The sequence below is a fragment of the Gymnodraco acuticeps genome, unplaced genomic scaffold (genome assembly GCF_902827175.1).
Source record: "Gymnodraco acuticeps unplaced genomic scaffold, fGymAcu1.1, whole genome shotgun sequence".
NCBI lineage: Eukaryota > Metazoa > Chordata > Actinopteri > Perciformes > Bathydraconidae > Gymnodraco > Gymnodraco acuticeps.
The window spans coordinates 1748682-1768475 of record NW_022992308.1 but is presented as its reverse complement, the minus strand read 5'-3'; the positions used below and the strand labels follow the sequence as shown (position 1 = coordinate 1768475).

The 19794-nt window shown below is 39.0% G+C and overlaps 1 protein-coding gene across 1 annotated transcript; it reads left to right on the top strand.

Moving 5' to 3' along the window:
- Nucleotides 1-6858: 6858 nt before the first annotated feature.
- LOC117541054 (cytokine-dependent hematopoietic cell linker) lies at nt 6859-18670 on the top strand. Its single transcript, XM_034208106.1, has 16 exons — nt 6859-7045; nt 9916-9969; nt 11316-11481; nt 12746-12798; nt 12894-12936; nt 13535-13614; nt 13733-13743; nt 13824-13907; nt 14663-14684; nt 15821-15845; nt 15923-16007; nt 16090-16106; nt 16182-16276; nt 16879-16956; nt 17036-17191; nt 17277-18670. Exons 2-16 carry the CDS (start codon nt 9967-9969, stop codon nt 17427-17429), a joined length of 1071 nt encoding a protein of 356 aa, XP_034063997.1. The 5' UTR covers nt 6859-7045; nt 9916-9966; the 3' UTR covers nt 17430-18670.
- The last annotated feature ends 1124 nt before the right edge of the window (nt 18671-19794 follow it).

Genomic DNA, 19794 nt, shown 5'->3' with positions numbered 1-19794 from the left:
GACTTTTTTTTTGCAGAGATGCATAATGAATACAGAGCCCAGCAAATCCTTCAATGCAATGGGAGTGGTCACATAAGCACCGTGTGTATATGTGTGTGTGTGTGTGTGTGTGTGTGTGTGTGTGTGTGTGTGTGTGTGTGTGTGTGTGTGTGTGTGTGTGTGTGTGTGTGTGTGTGTGTGTGTGTGTGTGTGTGTTTATTTTGTAAGTATTCAAAAGATTGAAACTGATATTGCTAGCCTTATATTCCTGCAGATTAAAGTTATTCAATTTTATTACACAACTCCAGCATGCAAGGGTTATTATATCAATGTAAAGAAGCCAGTAAACGCCTCCATGTTAGCTTAACTAGCTTCCATTATTAGCTTGAATAAGATGTAGGGCTGATGATGATTTGAATATGTCTTCTGAGTGTACACACGGCTCCTAGCCTGCTAACAATCGGATTCGGCCCTCAGCTCATTAGCCCTGGCTCTTCTCACTCAGACAAACATCTTCCTGAGTCCACACAACAGCAGGGGGAATGACTGGGATAAATAAGGGATAATCAAGGAATCATTCTGGCTGCGAGTTGACCTGAATATGGGACTCCTCGCTGTCATGGAGGCTCTGCCGACACACTGCCATTATAATGAACGGAGCAGTGTGTGGTGAGACCTACAGTACGATCACACTAATGGTGGAGGAGGAGGGCGCTCTTCTGTGTTTGCGTTCATACGGAGGATTGTTTCGGGGGAACTTTTGCTTTCTGTGACTACCCATAGTCTATTTTTGGAAAAGCATCATTTGTAAGACAAACCATTTGTATTTGAGTTCTTTATAAACTCATGAATAAATCATCCAGTGAGGAGGCAGTTGTGGTTGATTGCAGAGGACCATACTCTCACAAAATAACACATCTACCTCCAAGAATTCACACTCACTGCTGACGTAGTCTCTATGCAGCAAACATGAAAGACATCTGACTCAGAGTATTACAGCAACGTATCTAAGCATTGCAAGAAAATACTTTGCATTATGCTCAATTTCAGGTTTCATAATTGTATTTTGTGCCTCTACTGTGACATGAGTTCATATTTTAATGCTCAAAAAGTGCTTTATTTTTCTCATACTGCCTCTTTTCCCCCTCCGTCTGAAACCAGAGCCCGGTCTGCTCTGATTTAAAACACTTAAGCAGAGGCATACAAGTATGACATGTATTCAAGTGTTCTTCAAAAATACAAGGTCACATGGTTTGAGTTCTTGTATAAGATATATATATAATATTCATTTTTCGTAGAGTATTCTTTAAAGGTCAACTATTATGCAAAATCCACTCTTTCTTGTCTTTTATACATAAACAAGTTTCCTCTCTGTGTAAAGAGATTCTGAAAGTTTCAGGAAAAAAGATTCGCTCACTTTTTGTCCTGATCCATTTATATAAAAACCTGTCTGAAAGTTAGCTGATCAGATTTTGGCCACTTTATGATGTCATAACGATTTTTTTGGCTTGCGTAACCATTAGCCAATCACCAACCAAGGTAAACCCCCCCCCCCACACCTTATCACCTGAATCTCCTCCTAGAGCATTGTTGTGTTCTTTTTAACCAGATATCTCCCAGAGGGGCGTGGGGAGTGGCGCCTTATTTGGTTTGGTATTTCGAGGCCAAACACTTCGGAGACATGTTTTGTATATACCTGAGAACTTTACTAAAGTAATGAAAAACAGTATAATAGGTGACCTTTAAATATATTACCTTCAAAGGCAGATCAGTCATTCTGGAAATTGTTCACAGTCTGAAAGTGTTAACATGTTAACTAAATGCTTTCTCTCTGAGCTCACCACCTCAAGCTCAACCTTGACAAGACTGAGCTGCTCTTCCTCCCGGGAAAAGATTGTCCAACTCTTGACCTGACAATCAACATCGGCACCTCAGTTGTTTCCCCGACTCAGACTGCAAGGAATCTGGGTGTGACCCTAGATAACAACCTGTCCTTCACTGCAAACATCGCTGCTACAACCCGCTGCTGCAGATACACGCTTTACAACATCAGGAAGATACGTCCCCAGCTGACTCAGAAAGCGACTCAGGTTCTGGTCCAGGCTCTCGTCATCTCACGCCTAGACTACTGCAACTCCCTCCTGGCTGGTCTACCTGCATGTGCCATCCGACCTCTGCAGCTCATCCAGAATGCAGCGGCTCGTCTGGTTTTCAACCTTCCTAAATTCTCCCACACCACTCCGCTCCTCCGCTCCCTTCACTGGCTTCCGGTAACTGCTAGAATCCACTTCAAGACACTGGTACTTGCTTACCGTGCTGCGAATGGATCTGGCCCTTCCTACATCCAGGACATGGTTAAACCGTACACCCCAGCGCGTGCACTACGCTCTGCATCAGCCAAACGACTCGTTGCGCCCTCGCTGCGAGGGGGACCCAAGTTCCCATCGGCGAAAACACGTGGGTTTGCTATCCTGGCTCCAAGATGGTGGAATGAGCTCCCCATTGACATCAGGACGGCAGATAGCTTGCACATCTTCCGGCGCAAACTGAAAACTCATCTCTTTCGACTCCACTTCGAGCGTTAGAACGATTAACGAAGCACTTTTATACCAATAAAGGACTGGATTACCTAAAGCCAGTTGAGTAGCACTTGAAATGTTTGGCTCTATGAAACCTGATATACTTATATGATTCTGTTTTCTTCAAGGTTGTGTCTTCCTGGTCGAATGTACTTATTGTAAGTCGCTTTGGATAAAAGCGTCAGCTAAATGCAATGTAATGTAATGTACACATGTATTTTTTTTCTTCCTTTCAAACCTTCCCATGTTCATTTCAAGCTGATGGTCTATTCTTTACTAAGTTCACAAAGCCCTGACACATTGCTGCAGTATCAGATCAGGTATCTTCCTCTATAAGGATAATATTTCATGTACAGGACAATCGTTTTCTAGTCAACTTCAGCGGTAAGCCGCCGCCGCTGGTCTCTGTCCATCCATCATCTCCTGACCTTCAGCTCTGCGCCCTGACGCTGCCCGGGGCACAGGGGGAGTGACTAATCTCGTCTCAGCCACCACCTCCCCTGATATCCGTCCAGTATTATCCGACCCCGGCGTCTACAGATTTCTATCTCTGCTCCCTGCTTTAATTATTCACGCTGCTGAATCACACTCACCAGAGATAGCCAGATTGGCCAAACTGCCTGCCCTCTCCCTCTCTCTGATCCTATCTATCTGGCTGTATGACACTATCTCATCTTTCTCTTTTATACTGTAGATTAGATGTGACAACTGCTGAGCTCGCTGTGACCAAGTGTACAGCCTAAGCCAACAAAATACAGACTGTAATAAACGGTACAAGTTCAGTTCTCAGAAGTTGAAAGTACACATATAGTCAGCGAAATACACAACAACCTGAAATGATGTTAAGGTTTTGTCTTTATATTGGGTATATATATATGTTATGTATATGTGCTGCTATTCTCATATTTGAGCAATTATCACATTTTTAAACATACATACAGTTCAATACCAAATACAATGCAATGCAATTTTTGGGGAAACTATCTTGCCCAAGGACATTACATGTTAACTGCAGGTGCTGGGGACTGATCCTCCAGTTGGTAGATACTCCTGAGCCACAACCCCTTTGCTACCTATCAGCCCTAATAGCAATAGTGTTGAATTTGCACTTCACCAAGAATAGGCTTTTAAACCAAAAAATGGTCAACTGTAGCCTAAAGCACAAACAATTGATTTCTTCTCCAAAAAGATTGAAGTAGACATTACTGTGTTTTTTTCTTTCAGCCCTGAGTATTGTCTAGAAACAGTCGTCTCTGTAGGCCCTATTGTCTTTTTGTTTATTTTTTAAGGAGACACTTCCATCAGGCCTAACTGTACTTTGTGTTTGGATTTACTGTATAAATGGATACCAGACAGAAAGATGGTGCCTATTCAGTTCAATTAGAATTGTGGCATGGTACATAACATACCCCAACAAAGTTTCCTAGCTTCAGGGTTTATTTCTTGGTTATGCGTCCCTCTAAATATGTACACTAAAGTTTCCAGCCCAAGAGTTCCTGCCTCGCCAATAGACAATATGATGCAACACATATGTATCCAATCATACATTCATGGTGCAAACTAGTCTTTGTTAGCATGAAAAGCAATGTTGTGCCAAAGTGTAGTTAACAATGTACAAAATCTTGCAAAGTGCATGAAAGCTGTTCATTTTTATAGAAAATATCGGCCAGCATTTACCGTCACTTTGTGGTGGTTCTGTGTTTTGGACAGCCTTTATGAAAAGATTACTGCAGCTGTGCACGTATGTTAACCTTGTATCTGATGTGGTTTATCAAGAATAGACGTATCCTTGCTGGGGAGCGAGGAGTTCAACATCACCACTTTTACTTAAGTGAGATGCCCTGTGAACGCCTGAAGGACTTGGGTTGTATTAACCTATAAAAAAAATTGAAATGTTGGTCACACACAACCTCACATGCACACACACCTCACCCATATTATTCAACCTCTGTGTTCCTCACCCCCCAGGCTGGGAATCTGGATCTTATTTCTTTGTGACAGGTCCAGGACAGAGGAGGGGAGGTCGACTCATTTTTTGGCTGCTGGAAGGAGGACGAGGGGGGGTCGAGGACACAGGATGAGCTGCTAGATTGACAGGCCGATGGGGCTGTCGCTGGGGGCCGAGGTGTAGAGACGTTCGGGGAGTTGGCGTTTGCGGCTCAAAAGATAAGCATCAGTGAGAATATGAGAGGCTAGATGGTAATCTTTCACAGGAAGTCAGGCTATACCATTGCAGAAGAAACCACAGGAGAGAGGCTGACCTTGTTCGCCGGTGCTCTGCTGCATAGCCAGGCCTTCGAGCCGCTGCAGACAGGAAGATACTCTGTGGTACAGCGCTGTTTTAAAACAAAAGTCAGCTCTAGAGTTGAACAAAAGTTACCAAAGTCTTTGTACTGCACAATTTCAATCTTTAGTTTGGGGAAGAGTAGCACATCTTTTATCTCCGACATTTCCAGTGTTGAAGACTATGTACTGTACATTTGAGGACGATAGACAGATGACAGCATACAGGTAGACTGGAAACAATGTGATAGAGTGGGAGTGCGGTATGACGAGCGACAAAGGTCTCACGGACGGAATCAAACCCCCGGACATTGTGGTTTTAAGCGCTGTAACCGTTGCATTACCATATTGCTCTGTAGTTTATGTTAATACAAACTTAAAACTGCTGTAATATAATGAGCTGGAAAATGAAAAGAGTTTGGTTTCTATTTCTTTAGGTCTGTTCTTCTGTCTCTGTAAGTATTTATGATTCTGTTTCTGATTTGTCAATTTCAGTCAAGTATTTTGACCCATTGTCAAACTAACTAACTCTTAAAGGGTTCCCAAATATATATATATATATATATATCTATTTTTGGTAATTAAAATAATGTAATTTATATAATACTGACCAAAATATATAAGAGAAATATGGCAAAATAGTACAAAATATGCCTGATACAGTTTACCGTCCAACTTCCTGGTGCAACATTGACCTTGCTGTAGTTTCCTTAAAGTGGTACAACATGGAGGCGTGTGGCGCAGTGGATAGAGCCTTGCTGTTTGGATCCGGGGGTAGCAAGTTCAAACCCCACTGCAGTCAGCATGTCGTTGTGTCCCTGGGCAAGACACTTCACCCCAAATTGCTCCTGTGGGGATTGTCCACAGTATTGAGTATGTAAGTCGCTTTGGATAAAAGCGTCTAACAAGTAACATGTACGAAATGGTCTTATTGCTGATGTTTTTTGCCCTGCTGGACCTATTTTTCTAATTTCAAACCACAGTGTTTTCAGGAAAGTTACCAAAAATATATTTTCTTCCCTTAGAGTTAGAGCGTAAACTTCAAAAACGAGAACTTTCGGAAAAAAATATATTATTAGAAAAAAAGAAACTAACTCTTCAAGGTCACAGTTTTTTTAAAGGTGGGAGAATGTGGCTTTGAAGCAGATTATCCGTCGTATAATTTTCCAGGAATTAATTTGTCCTTTTTATCTCTAAATACTATCAGTGTACCTTGTTCACTGGTCAATAAATACCCAGCTGAATAGGGGCTGATAACATTTGGTAAGCGTGATTCAGCAAATTGTTCTGCCTCATTTCAGTTGTTATAAAACTATTAATAGCTTGAGTTAATTGCAACTTAATGTCTTAATTTTGTTCCATTTGTTAGGCAGACTGCTGGTATAAATCCATGTTGTAACTGGACATTCATTCATTCAATTTCGGGACAGTGTGACAGGGGCTTAACTGAAATTATTACACCAAAATGAAATATCAATAGGTTAAGCTTGAATACAATATTGTCACAAATTATAATATGGGTTCCCCTTCTTGTTTGATATAGAAATGAAGCCAGGTGATTTTATGAGAAGAGTAAATGTCACCCTGCTTCCTTCTGCACTCGGCAGAGGAGATGTTGAAATGTCACTATGTTCATGCTCAAATTAAGAAAAATACCGCTAGAAATAGCAGATTCATTTGACACGGATTCATTGAACAAATGGTCTGAACCTAGTTTTCAGGTATAGTATTCAGAGCTTGTACATTTAAACTCTCAAAATTGTCAACGCTGCATGAAAGAAGCTTACAAAGGAAACGACAAGACTTAGACTCTTGATCAAAACCACAAAGTATTTTTATACATATCAATACGTTCATACAGAGAAAAAAGCTACAAATATCACAAAACTTTTTTTAAATCAGACCATAAATGCACAATGAAAATAAGCCCCCCGCTGACAAAGCTCTTATTGTCTAAACAGCAGTGAAGACCTCAGGTTATAGGCCAGTTATTCACCACACAGGAAGTCCTTTGGGTTCCTGCAGTGGGCTGCCTAACTCTGACACTCGACTTGAAGCAGCCCAGGTGTTCTTGTTTGTCTGTTCAAGGGGAAATAAAACAGCAGGCTATCTATTTCTGTAACCAAATACTCTTCACCAAAGAGGGAGATATCTCTGGATACCCACTGAGGCAGGTGTGCTTGTTTTAAAAGTCTTCTGAAAAGGTAAGTTACTGCTGTTTTTGTGAGTGTGTAGAAAAGCCGAACAATCTTGATCTGTTTAAAAGAAAAGATGAAGGAAGTATGGAAGAATTGAGAATTGAGACACTGTTTGAAATCATTTTGCAAGAATACTGCTTTGGTTTAACATTATTTTTAGATTAAATGTAATACATGAGCTTCCGTCATCTCATTGACTCTGGCTAATAGGTAATATTTTCAGTTTGGTTGGTTTCATTTGTCTGTTTGTCAGCATGATTATGCAAAGTGCAATAATATGGCTTATAATGCAAAAAAGAAGTTGAAAGTAATTGCTGTAATTGCACGTTACAAAGATTATACATTTAAACTACCTTGATTTCACTCTTAATACAAGCTTTGAAAATACTACTGCAGTAACTAAATGTAAAGAAATTGAAACATTGTGTACTTTACACTAGGGGTGCATACCGGTTCCCGGTATTACCGAAATACCGGTTACTGGCAGCTACGGTATACCGTACCGAAATCAGATCCGGTTTTTTTTCTTCTTTTAATTCATTTTTTTTTTTAGAAAAGTGAGGCTTAATATCCTTAAACTCGTGCCCAAACCGTTGGAACTACGAAGTCAATTTCGCCGTGAAACTCCGCAAACGAGTCACTTTAGAAAATCTAAAGTGTGGCTGACTGCCAGTCTGAATGGTCTGTAACCACTGCAAGAAGTTTATTTCTGGGAAAGTGGCAACCTCCAACCAATGCTATCTCGTATGGAAACCAAGTACCTTTGTGTTCAGGGAAGCAGCGTGCCAAGCGAGAGAGTGTTCAGTTCAGCAGGTGATATCCTACGCTGTGAAAGGGCCCGTTTGGATCCAGAGAGCAGATATGCTCATCTTCTTGAAGTTGAATTGACAAAACTGAACTGTGATGGGATTTGTTTTCTTTCATCAGGCAAATGTTGATTTTAATGATGCTATTTGTTTTATGTGCAATGCCGAGATCTCATGATCCTTTATGTGTTCTCTGGTCAGTCGAATCTCAGGTTGAATATTGATTATACTGGTGCTATTTTCTTTTTCCATTGACAAGATGTACTATTCACGCCTGATGGTTGATATAAATGATATTGCAGAATATGTTTTCTTCATAGATAACGTGGTTTTCCTTTTTTGTTCAATACTAAAAGGTCCAAGTTCCACAATTGAATTTAATATTCATTTGACATGTTAACTATATCATAAAGCGCTTCATGGGAGTAATTGCAGGATCAATTTTTCCACGATATGTATCGGTTGAGTATCGGTATCGTTCAGTGGTATCGGTATCGTAAAAAAGTCAACGATATGCAACCTACTTTACGCCAAAGAACAACCAAGAAAAACATGTATTGTCATTCATTTGCCAAAACGATTAGATCTGAAGTAGATACAAATATAAATATATAAATATAATATAAAACAAAGACCCTGTATTGGCTTTAAAATAACTATTTTAATACTGTACTCCCACAAACCTCACTAACACAGGAATCATTTTAAGGCAGATGCTATTTACTACCCGGGTGAAAATAGTCAACAATGCTATTTACACCCGGGTGACTATAGTGAACAATGCCATTTACACCCGGGTGACTATAGTGAACAATGCCATTTACACCCGGGTGACTATAGTCAACAATGCTATTTGAACCCGGGGTGTATATAGCCACATTGGCGATATAGTTTCTCTCCTCAGACGGAGCTCCTTCTCGCTCTCTGCAGTTTATACTTTGTGCAAAGTCAGGTCACAAATCCATCAGTAGCCTGCTGGTTTGAGTTGCTACAAATCCTCTGCACCCAATTTCCATGGAGCAGGAGTTTACTCTCCAGACTAACTGCTCAACCTCAGATGCTTGCTCCAAGTATCTAATCTCCTTCTTTCATACATCTCATCCAACACCACTTCCCATGGCTCAGTGAGCTGAAAAGCAGACAGACTGAGTGTTGGACCACACCGCCATATCCAATACTGAGTTAGACTCTGCCTTTCAGGACTGTGAGACTGTAATGTCTCCTGGCATTATCACAATCCCTGGGCCTCGCTTAAATGTCCCAACTTCTATTCTTGGTACGTTTCCTTCCTGCTTCCTGTTTTGTTCCCCTTAAAGCCTTCAAATATAAAACCATGTCAATCAAAGAGTGATTGATTGGACCTGACCTTGTGTTTCTCTACCGCAGAAAAACATGATTTAAAATAGATAATATGTCTTTAAAAGCTTGCAAATGGAAAATGTGTGACAGAGATCCAAATATCAGTTTCATCCCTCTTTGCGCCATATGTATTCAGATAAACATTGGTAAAATCATCACTGATACCCTTAACGTTAAAATAATCTTAGATGAATGCTGGGTCATTTACAATAATCCTAAAAGGTTAAATCCGCCTAAATCTTGCATTAGAGCAAAATGTAATTCTTCAAAGGTCAAATTTTTCTTTTCTATTCTTCTTATTATATTCTTTATATTTTTTTAAATGGTTCATCCACATTTTTTCAAGTAAAACCTTTGTTTTCTTCCTTAATAAAGGTAAATACGGATTTGGTTTGGTTTTATTTGTATGTTACCAAGCAGAATCTGTTCTTGTGTTAAGAAATAACAACATATCAACGCGTTTCAAAATGAATTCAGTTTAATATTTTTTCCAGTGAATGTTTAAACTGTAACTCAGATCAAGAAACTAAGGAGGGGGGGGGACAGGGAGAACAGTGAGGGGCCACTAGCAGCTTTGTTTAGTTTGAATAAAGACCTTGTTCTTTTGAATGTGAAACTGTTGAGGAAGAAAAGTGTGAGGACAAATTGTGTTGGAAGGCCACATCCTTTAGCAGAACAGCAAACTAATGATGTTTTTCATTACTGTTTCAGCCCCTCGTTAGCTACAGAGAGAGAGGTACCAGCCATGAGTCTGCTGTGATAATGGTGAGTTATGGCGCCCGACCCACAGCGTTTCCCCGATGGTTATACATGAACGTTCCCAGGGGGCTTCGGGAGCCTGCAGCCCCCCTGTGTAATTACCTTTTAGCACAAAAGGAGGAAAGAGTGAAATTCTGCTCTGCCATTGTTAGTGCACAGCAAGAGCAACACAGAGCAAACCATTACTATGATTCATAACTGTTCTTTTTGGTTGCATTAATATTAATTGTAAAGTTAAAATATGTTTTCCTCTTTTTCATCTCACTGATTAATAAAATAAGTATCTAATTTTCTCAAGAAAGCTCATTTGTGTAATAATATTACAATTTAATTTGAGGGAGTCATTTGAATACATCTAAAAAATAAGAAACTAAATTGACATATTTCAAGTTGATTATTAGGGTTAGGTTTATTATTATTATTGAGGTTTTGGATATGCATATTTTCTGTAAACTGGGAAATACCAATAGCTTTTAAATTGTAAACTTAAAAACAACCTGAACCTTTGCTTGATTTATAAGATACATCTCCACCATTTGTGCACATACAAGAACGTGGTTATCGAATGACTTCTTGTCTTCAAAATGAACTATAAATACAAAAGTAAACTCTCTGGGTTCATCATTAAAGAGGAAAAAGGGAACCTGGGCTCCCAAAGAGAGACATTTCTTGCCTTTGGCGACACATTAGTGGTGACACTGCACCTGCCAGACAAAAACATCAATTTCCTCTCAGCAGAATCCAATCTGGACTCTCCTCATTACAAAAGAGCCACTTCTGATGTGAAGCACATTGCTTTTAGTGAAAATTGAATTAGAGAAGCCGGAGGATGATGCGCCGACTGATAATATATTCATCCTAATCTCAAATGTTTCTTAGCACGAAAATATCCTCACAATGCATCATATCTCATTAATTAGAAGAAAAAGAAAATGCTTGTTATGTAGCCTTTCAACAATGTGTCATAAACTGTCGCTTTTTCTGCCACTGGCTGTAAATGTATGTGTGTGTGTCTGTGTGAGTGGAAAGTGTGAAGACTTAAAAAGGAAATCGCTTGGAGACAAGCAGTGGGTTATGTTGCAACACCTCATTGTAGCTTCCTGTGCTTATCAGTGTTGTTGGCGAGTTCAGGATATAACTGTCCACTATAGATTATGTTACTGCTTGATGTAATAAGGAAGACTCACATGTATTGATTTCATTGGTGTATTTGCAGAATAAGACTTTCCTTGTCCTGAATCTTAGCAATGCATTCATATATTTGTTAGATGCTTGTTGTTAAAGGATTAAGATAACGTTTTTGTATGCACTCTTAGTATCTAACATTTAAAACTGCAATTCTCTCTGCACAGGATCGCAACAGGAAAGGCAAAAACAGAAATCAAAGATCAAAGATCAAAGATGGTTACTCGAACAGCGTCCTGGAGCATGAGTACCACATGGCGGATGACCATGAGGAAGTGCTGAATGTGCGCATACTTCCTGCAAGACCCATAGATGCTGAGAGAGAGTATGCAGGTAGAGAAAAAAACAATGACTCTTCGTTCACTTTCACACAGCTATTTTTTACAGAACAGGTTAAAGTTACGTAGATTTAGCATGGGTTAAGCTTCGTTTACTCCTCACAAACAGTAAAACAAAGAACTGCCGTCTTGGTTGCACTGTAGGCTGAGCATTTATATTCATCTGTAGGAGGGAATCTGACCTTTAAAAGGAATATTTCAACCTCAAAATGATCATTTGTTCATACATTACACACCCTGTGTTGCCTTGAATTCAAGAAAAAACGTCCACAACAAACTAAAATGCAGAAAACATAGAAAAGTCTGGATGAAATTAAGCACCTCTACTTCCTAAAGACATGCATTTGTGCTCAAAATCTGTACACATTTGATATTGTTTTTGGCAGCCCTAATTTACTCATCTGGACTTTCCTTCATTTTTTACATCTTTGTTCACTGTGGAGTCTTGCTAGAAAAACAAACTTTTATCAATAATTCAAGGTTAAGTAACTGATACACAAATGGACATTTTGTGGGTGAAGTATTCCTCTTATATGTGTCACTCACTACCCATCTTAATCATTCACTATTCATACATTATTCATTAAATGTATAAAACACAACACATACATGAAAAGGTTCATAAACCTACATCCAAAAACCTCAGAATAAACCTGGTACAAAACTTCAACTTAAAGAGAGCTTGTGTTACAGTGAGCACAATGAAAGTGAGTTAGTTTTACTTTCCCCTCAGAAAAGCTCTGGTGAACATAATTAAATCGAAGCTCAGTGAAGTTCAGGCACCAAAATAAAACAGCTACACCACAAACTGTTGTGTTTGAGAGAGGGAGGGAGAGAGATGGAGCTCATGCTGAGTGATCATGAACTGCCAGTGGGTCTCCAGAGCCATCTGTTGGCTGAGGCAGACTGTGGGAGGTTACAATTATCTAGGAGCCGAAGCGAGAGAGAGAGAAGCGTGTAGTGTGAAGAGACTCCCTTTACTCTCCTGCATGGTTGTGGCCCACAGCCAGGAGCTTCACAGCTGCACGTCTACAACTTTATACTGAATGTGGCTTTTACATTTGTTCACACTTGGGGTATTCTCCCTCTGTAATCAATACAGTCTGCTGCTGCGGTGTGCTGCTGGGACCGGCATGCTACAACAATGACACAAACGCATGTTGTTGTTGTTTAAAATGCCAATTAACACTGGAAGGGCTGCAATTATCTTTAATGTCAATGAATAAAAGAAAAGCATCACAACTTATTTTGCTTTCAAGACAGGGCTCTTCCAAGGTCAACATCGGCCCAGAGTCTTTCATCCCTCTCAAGTGTAAGCTTTCTGTTTTTATTTTTAAATTAAGTCTCCATTAAGGTTTGAATGCTGTAAATGTATGCTTATATTTTATGTTCTCTCCACTCCATCAGGCTAACTCTAACAGCCTCCCAAGAGACTTCTCACTAACTTCAGGTAGCGTGACAAAACTCTACAGCTTCTGGTTTTAGTTGGGAAGTTGGCTCTGGTAGTTGCTAATGGCGGCTAACATTAGCTGCCTTTAGCAACTTTATGACATTTCACTACTTGGCCAGATGCTGCTGCTACTCAGCGACAGTATAACATGGTCACTAAACATGCGTTATTCATGTTTAACATTGCATTTGTAGATACTATACATTGGCCTAGTTTTTAAAAACAACACATTACAATTACAAAGCATTTATGGTGGTCTAACTGCTAACCGATTAAGCACACATAGCTAGCATGTTATAATTCTCTGTGCGGCACTTATTCATAACGCCAAGGTTGTTAGCCACATCTACACATGATCTAATAGCCAGGTATTGTACGCATGATGAAAAGTACCATAAAGTGTAAAAAAAAAAAAAAAAGTTTATACATGGTCCTTTGACCACCCTACTGGCTACATTTCAAGATTTTCAAGTTATTTTAATTTTTTGAAAATCTTGACATGTAGCCTATAGGGTGGTCTAAAGGCCAAGAGGCCCAGTTTACCTATGTCGGAAGCCCCCCTGCCATAAATAACTACTTTTCTGTGCTTTTAACCAAGGGCCTGCTGTAAATAGAGCCCTGAAGCCAGGCAGAAGAAAAAAAGTTAAGAAGTTACCACCTGTGCAGCCAGAAGACCAGGTAAACACCTGCATATATACAATTAACCCTGTTTTCTTTTCAAATGTGTCATATAAATCATGTTGGTTTGCAAGGGATATAATACTGTTGAATGTTCCCCTTTTTTCTAATATCACAGCACTCACACAGGTAATATACTCCACTACTATAGAAGCTGTTAATTTTGGGGTTAATGAATGGACTTACAGCTGATGTTTGTGCTCTTCCAGGCGCTCTCCTTCGTCTCCAGTGGTGATCACAGAGTTAGTGAGTCACCTGCCGGGGCTGACTGTACACGATTCCAGCCGCAGAGAGTGAGTATACAGTAGTGGGGTTTTTGTTGCAGGAAGCACACAGATAAACCCCCAGCTGTTGCTGTTTTATATCGCTGCTATTGACTTTGACCCCACGCAACCTTTTCCTCTGTGAGGACGGAGGGAAGTGAGAGAAGGTCCTCTTAGCTTTACAGTTCCTACAGTGTGGCAGTGACACCCTCTGCTGGTTAGAAGACACAAGTGCTTAGTAACTACCACATTGAAGATCTGAATTTGGACTTATTCATAAACTGACATGAACTGTCAATTCTGTAAAGATTACCAACTGAAATCAAATTAATTTCAGATAAATTCCTTTCCCTTATTTTCTTGCTTAAAGAAAACCTTCTGAGAAGCTTAAAGGTAGGGTAGGTAATTCAATTCAGAAACACTTTTTGTTATATTCCATGGAATGCTCTTAACATCCCGATAGCAATGAATATATTAAATGCTTTGACAATAAATATATACAAATATTTCTGTGGAAGCCATGGCGCTGTAAAAAGCACGACCAATTATCTGCAGATAACTGGATGGCCTACCTGCCTGTCATCATTCCATCTCGTGCACAAACTTATCTCGTGCCCTCATTCGTTTGTGTGTGTTGGAGGATGGGCTCTGTAAGGAAGTCTGAAGGAAGGGGCAGATTTTTTTCGGTTGTGTACTTTCAAATTGTAGCTGGTTTCTCCATTCTTACCTATACCCTACCTTTAATGTGATAACATTTTATAAATGATGTCCCTTTTTCTTTTCAGTCGACAAAGAGCAACTAAAAAGGTAAGTACTTGTGAAGCAGGATTGTGTATTTTTGTATGTATTTTTTATTGGTTCTCTTCAGTATGTGCCTTTTATTTATCTATTTTATTACTGTTTAATGTTATACCCTATGTCTTGTCGTACAGTTTACTACAGTGAAGCCAAGTAATAAATAAAACAGAGCATGTTGTTATTGTCATGTTCTTTTATTCCAGGAAAGACAAACAACTTCTAAGTTCTACTATTTATTAAAAGAGAGCAAAATATATATTCACTTGGCCAAGGACTCCGTCAGGCAGTGGCGTAACTATCCCCGGTGCAGCGCACCGGGGCCCAGAGCCGGCCAGGGGCCCATGCAAAAAAAATAAAATAATTATATATAAAAAAAAACAATATTTGCACCGAGGCCAATCACAACCTTGTTACGCCACTGCCGTCAGGTCATTGAAATCACAGGCAGCAGAGCTGTAATCTGTAACTCTATTTCTGACAAAAAGCCTTGAACCTCGTGCGCACATACATTTTATTATTCAGGGCGCTGCCCGTACATTTACTTCTGGTTGAGACCAGAAGGGGAGGTTTATACTTTGGCCTCCCTTGTTGGTGCACAGACTTAGACAAAGTCTCTTGGCAACACGAACTCCAATCAGCATTCAGCCGGCCTGTGAAGATTCCCTCCTTACTCTAGTCGCTATCCTACGTCATTTGTTTTACTGAAGCTGCTTTGCAATAGATATTGGGAATCTTCCATTATTCTAGTTCCCAGTTATGCGTGGGTGAGGAGCACACACACTGTTCAAGGCCAGGGCGATCTCCTGTTTTCAATAACTCTTTGTCTCAACAGTGTCTGTACCTGGTCTTTGCAACATTTCTAATGCAAGCTAAAACTTTCTTCTATGACTATTCCCTTTGTTTCGTATCCAACCCATCAGAACCTGGGATTGGTGTCTATTTATTCCATAGTCATAGCAACATCTCATGAGCACAATAAGCATATAATGTAATAATAAGAATCAACCTTGTAATGTTATATAATAGACTCCACATTATCTACTTGCATATTGGTTTAAAATCAATAGCCCTTTCAGACATTCTTTTTACTTACTATCCTGCAATATTGTTTTTTAACCTAATTGTTTTTGTATTTCTTCTACCAGGCAGAATTCAGTGCACGTGGCAAAGGTAAGAGCTTAATGATTGTGAATGTAAACATTTTAGTGAAATGCAACTTTAATATTAATGATGTTGAATATATTTAGGTCTACAGAGTGCTGAACATGTTTCAACACTTCATACCAATCACAGACATTCTCTGGATTTGGACACTCATGATTTAGAAACAAGGTGGGACATTAATTTCTGAAGCTTGTTAGGACACATTTGTCATTTGTCTCAAGTTTGATTTATGCCTTCTTCTTTTGTTTAGGTCCCAATTAAGTATAGGTAAGTAGTGGTATAGATCATCGCTATAATGTTAAATGTAATTATAAAATAAATCAATATTATTGTTTACTAAAGAAAGGGTGCCATCAAAACGTCTTCACCATGAGTGGCCTCAAACTAAAGAAGACTTTAACCAACATGACTTTGTTCCCATGGAAAAGCCTCAACAGGTACAGTTGCTGCTACTAAATAAAGAAGTGAATATACTATACTGTATAAGTATTATTCTTTCTCTAAAGTCTGTGATATCTAGTTGAGGAAAGGACATTTACCTTAGTACCATTTTGATGTACTTATACTTAAGTGTTTTACCTCCCTGTACATTTTTGACAGATGTATATACTTTAAATTTGCATTTTTAGAGTATTAATACAACATATACATATGTTATGATAAGCTACTAAATAAAGTTCTATCATCTTTACAACATTAGATTTACACTTTTACTTATTGTACCTTAAGTATACTTGAATGCATTTTATGTTGTACTTTCATCAAATAGTTTTCAATGCTGGACTTGTTTGCGATTTTTTTTTACATATTAACAAAATACTTATGATACAAATGTGTATATTCATTATTGGTAAATCGTCCATTCTGCATTATGAGTATTTTCATTTTAACTAATCTTAAGGGATTGGATAAGACCTTTACAGTTATTTTCCCCATAGAACTTAAATAATAGAATATTACTTTTCTATGATTTTGACTATGTATTGTTGCTAATTTAAATTATCTAAATATTTCTTCCCCCACTGATAATATTTGGCAGACCTACTGTGAAGAGGACTGGTACGTTGGGACTTGTAGTCGAGCAGATGCTGAGCACGCCTTACACCTGGTGAACAAGGTAATTTAAAACCTCTTATATGACATTATCTTATAATTGAATTAGTCTAAATCGAATATTCTCTTGTTACTCACACTAGGACGGGGCATTTTTGGTACGAGACTGCTCCATCAACTCCAACAGTGAGCCCTTGGTGTTGGCTATGTATCATGGCAAGAAGGTTTATAATGTAAAGATCCGGTTTATAGAGAGCACCAGCAAGTACGCGCTGGGAAGAGGACATCGATCAAATGATGTGAGTGGAAAAACTCTAAAAGACAAAGTTAAACAAGCCTTATCTTCATCATATTTAATCAACCTAACATCTTATTTCTCCTCAGATGTTTGACTCTGTGGCAGAAATCATAAAGTTTCATTCCATATTCCCAGTAATACTCATCAGTGGGAGAAATATGCCCGGAAGCAAGTGTCCAGAAAACTGTGTGCTGACGTGTCCAGTAACCAGGAGTGATGTTGAGCAGCTGCTGCAATAACACATGGAGCTTTCCTGCCAAAATAAACTGTTCAATCACATCTGGTTGTAAGCCATAACATCCACTGCAGTTCATCGTGAGCATGTTAGGAAAGCGTTGACAGTGTATAAGAATTGTGAAAGATGTGTCAATTAAAAACAATGTTTTATCGAAGTCTGAAACTGATCAATAGTTTTCATGATCAAATTGTTGTTTGTTTTTTATTGTGTTCATTTACCAGTCAAAAAACACAAATGTATACTTTACAATGATACCAAACAGAGAGAAGTACAAATCTAATATATGAAGCTGAAAAGCTTATATTTGACATTTTTGCTTCAACATTTCTGAACAATTGATTGATTGAAGATCTCTCAGGTCTTCTGGAACGGGTCTGCTCTCGGTTCCAAGAGTAAGAACAAAACATGGAAAAGCAGCGTTTATCTATTATGCCCCCACAATCTGGAACAAACTGCCTGAATCATGCCCGTCTGCAGAAACTCTTACTATTTTCAAATCGAGACTGAAAACATGTATTTTTGCCGCTGCTTTTAATTGAACTGCTTTTAATTGAACTGCTCATATTCACACTGCAGTTTGCTTTTTATTCATGTATTGTATAACTGTTGTGTTTATCTTATTATCCTTTGAAATGCCTGTTGTAAAATGTCATTATATAATGTGTTTTTACTGTATTTATTCTTAAATGTCTTTTATTTTATTTTGTAAAGCACTTTGAATTGTCGCGTACTGAAAGGTGCTATATAAATAAACTTGCCTTGCCTTGATTACCAAAACAGTTCAAAATGTATAATCTGTTAATATGTCAAATTAGTGAGATTTAAGCTTCCGGATACAAATTATAACTTGATAAATCAAAAATGTTTTGATAGGGATAAACTGTGGTGAAAAGTTGATCATTTCATTTATTCAAATAGCCTAATGTAGTTAAGAACAATGTTGAGGTATTTTACTTGAGTACTTAATGTTTTATAGCACATTTTGTCAGAACATCTTGCATATCGATTCCTAAGTGACTTAACAGATAAAGATTTACAATATGGATCAATATATCTTATAAGTACATTTCCCAGCAGTATATAAAGTAATTAAAATGAGCTCCACCATAAAGTGACAAACATATTAACACATCAATAATTCAGTGGACTATTCTCTAGTCCAGAGGTTCTCAATTGTTTTTCAGCCAAGGACCCCTTACAAGATAGAGAATACACCAAGGACCCCCTCATTCTGATTTGTGATTTTGGGCTATATAAATAAAAATTGATTTGACATGTATGTCCCTTGGAATAATCTGACGTAGCCTATTTTTTACACTTCTATAGTCTTAGTTATGTGAAAGAACAACACAAGAGAAATGTATTAGAAAGATATTAGATATGTATTAAAAATATTTGCACCATCTCAACACAGAATACCCATAAAACAATCAATCAATTAGCTGCAAGTAACACTGTACCTAAAGAAAATATCACAGGGAAATCAAGAGAAAAGTGATCATTTGAAGTGCATTTCAGAACACACACACACACACACACACACACACACACACACACACACACACACACACACACACACACCACACACACACACACACACACCACACACACACACACACACACACACACACACACACACACACACACACACACACACACACACACACACACACACACACACACACACACACACACAGTAGAGATAACACATCAAGTGTTTCACTCTTAGTTAAATGATTTATAAAAGTCTAATCACAAAATAAATGCAGGCTATAAACAATTGAACACATGCCTGCATTGCAACATATATCAAGTAAATTGCAAAACAACTGCAACTGCATTGCTACAATCCCAAACCACTACTTGTAATGGCAGCCAGCTCTGGACACTATTGGAGTGATGCAAGGCAGTCCATGAAGCTGATTGCTTCTCTCTGCAAGTGAAGACATGCAAGGTGTGGCCCTTAGTGTGGGTGGGACCTTGGACATGCTGCGTGATGTTAAAGCACTCCAATAGTGACAGAAACTCAGCGGCAAAGGTGCAGGTGCTGGAGTCCACGTGGATGTTAAAATCACCTAGCAGTAGTGTGGATGGGGACATGGAGCAGATTGAGGTGAGAAGCTCAGACAACTCAGACATGAATGAGGTGGAAGGTTTGGGGGGGGTGGTAAATGAGGACGACCTGCTGCTTTGAGGGGGCAGCCACTGAGAAGGCAATGCACTCAAGTGAGATTTTATTCGTCACAAGCAGCTGTTTGACAGGAATATCTGCTCTGTGGATGACTGCCAGCCCACCACCACGACCAATGGAGCGGGGCTGTTGGAGATAAGCATAACCTGGGGGGGGGGGGTGGCTAGGTTGAGTG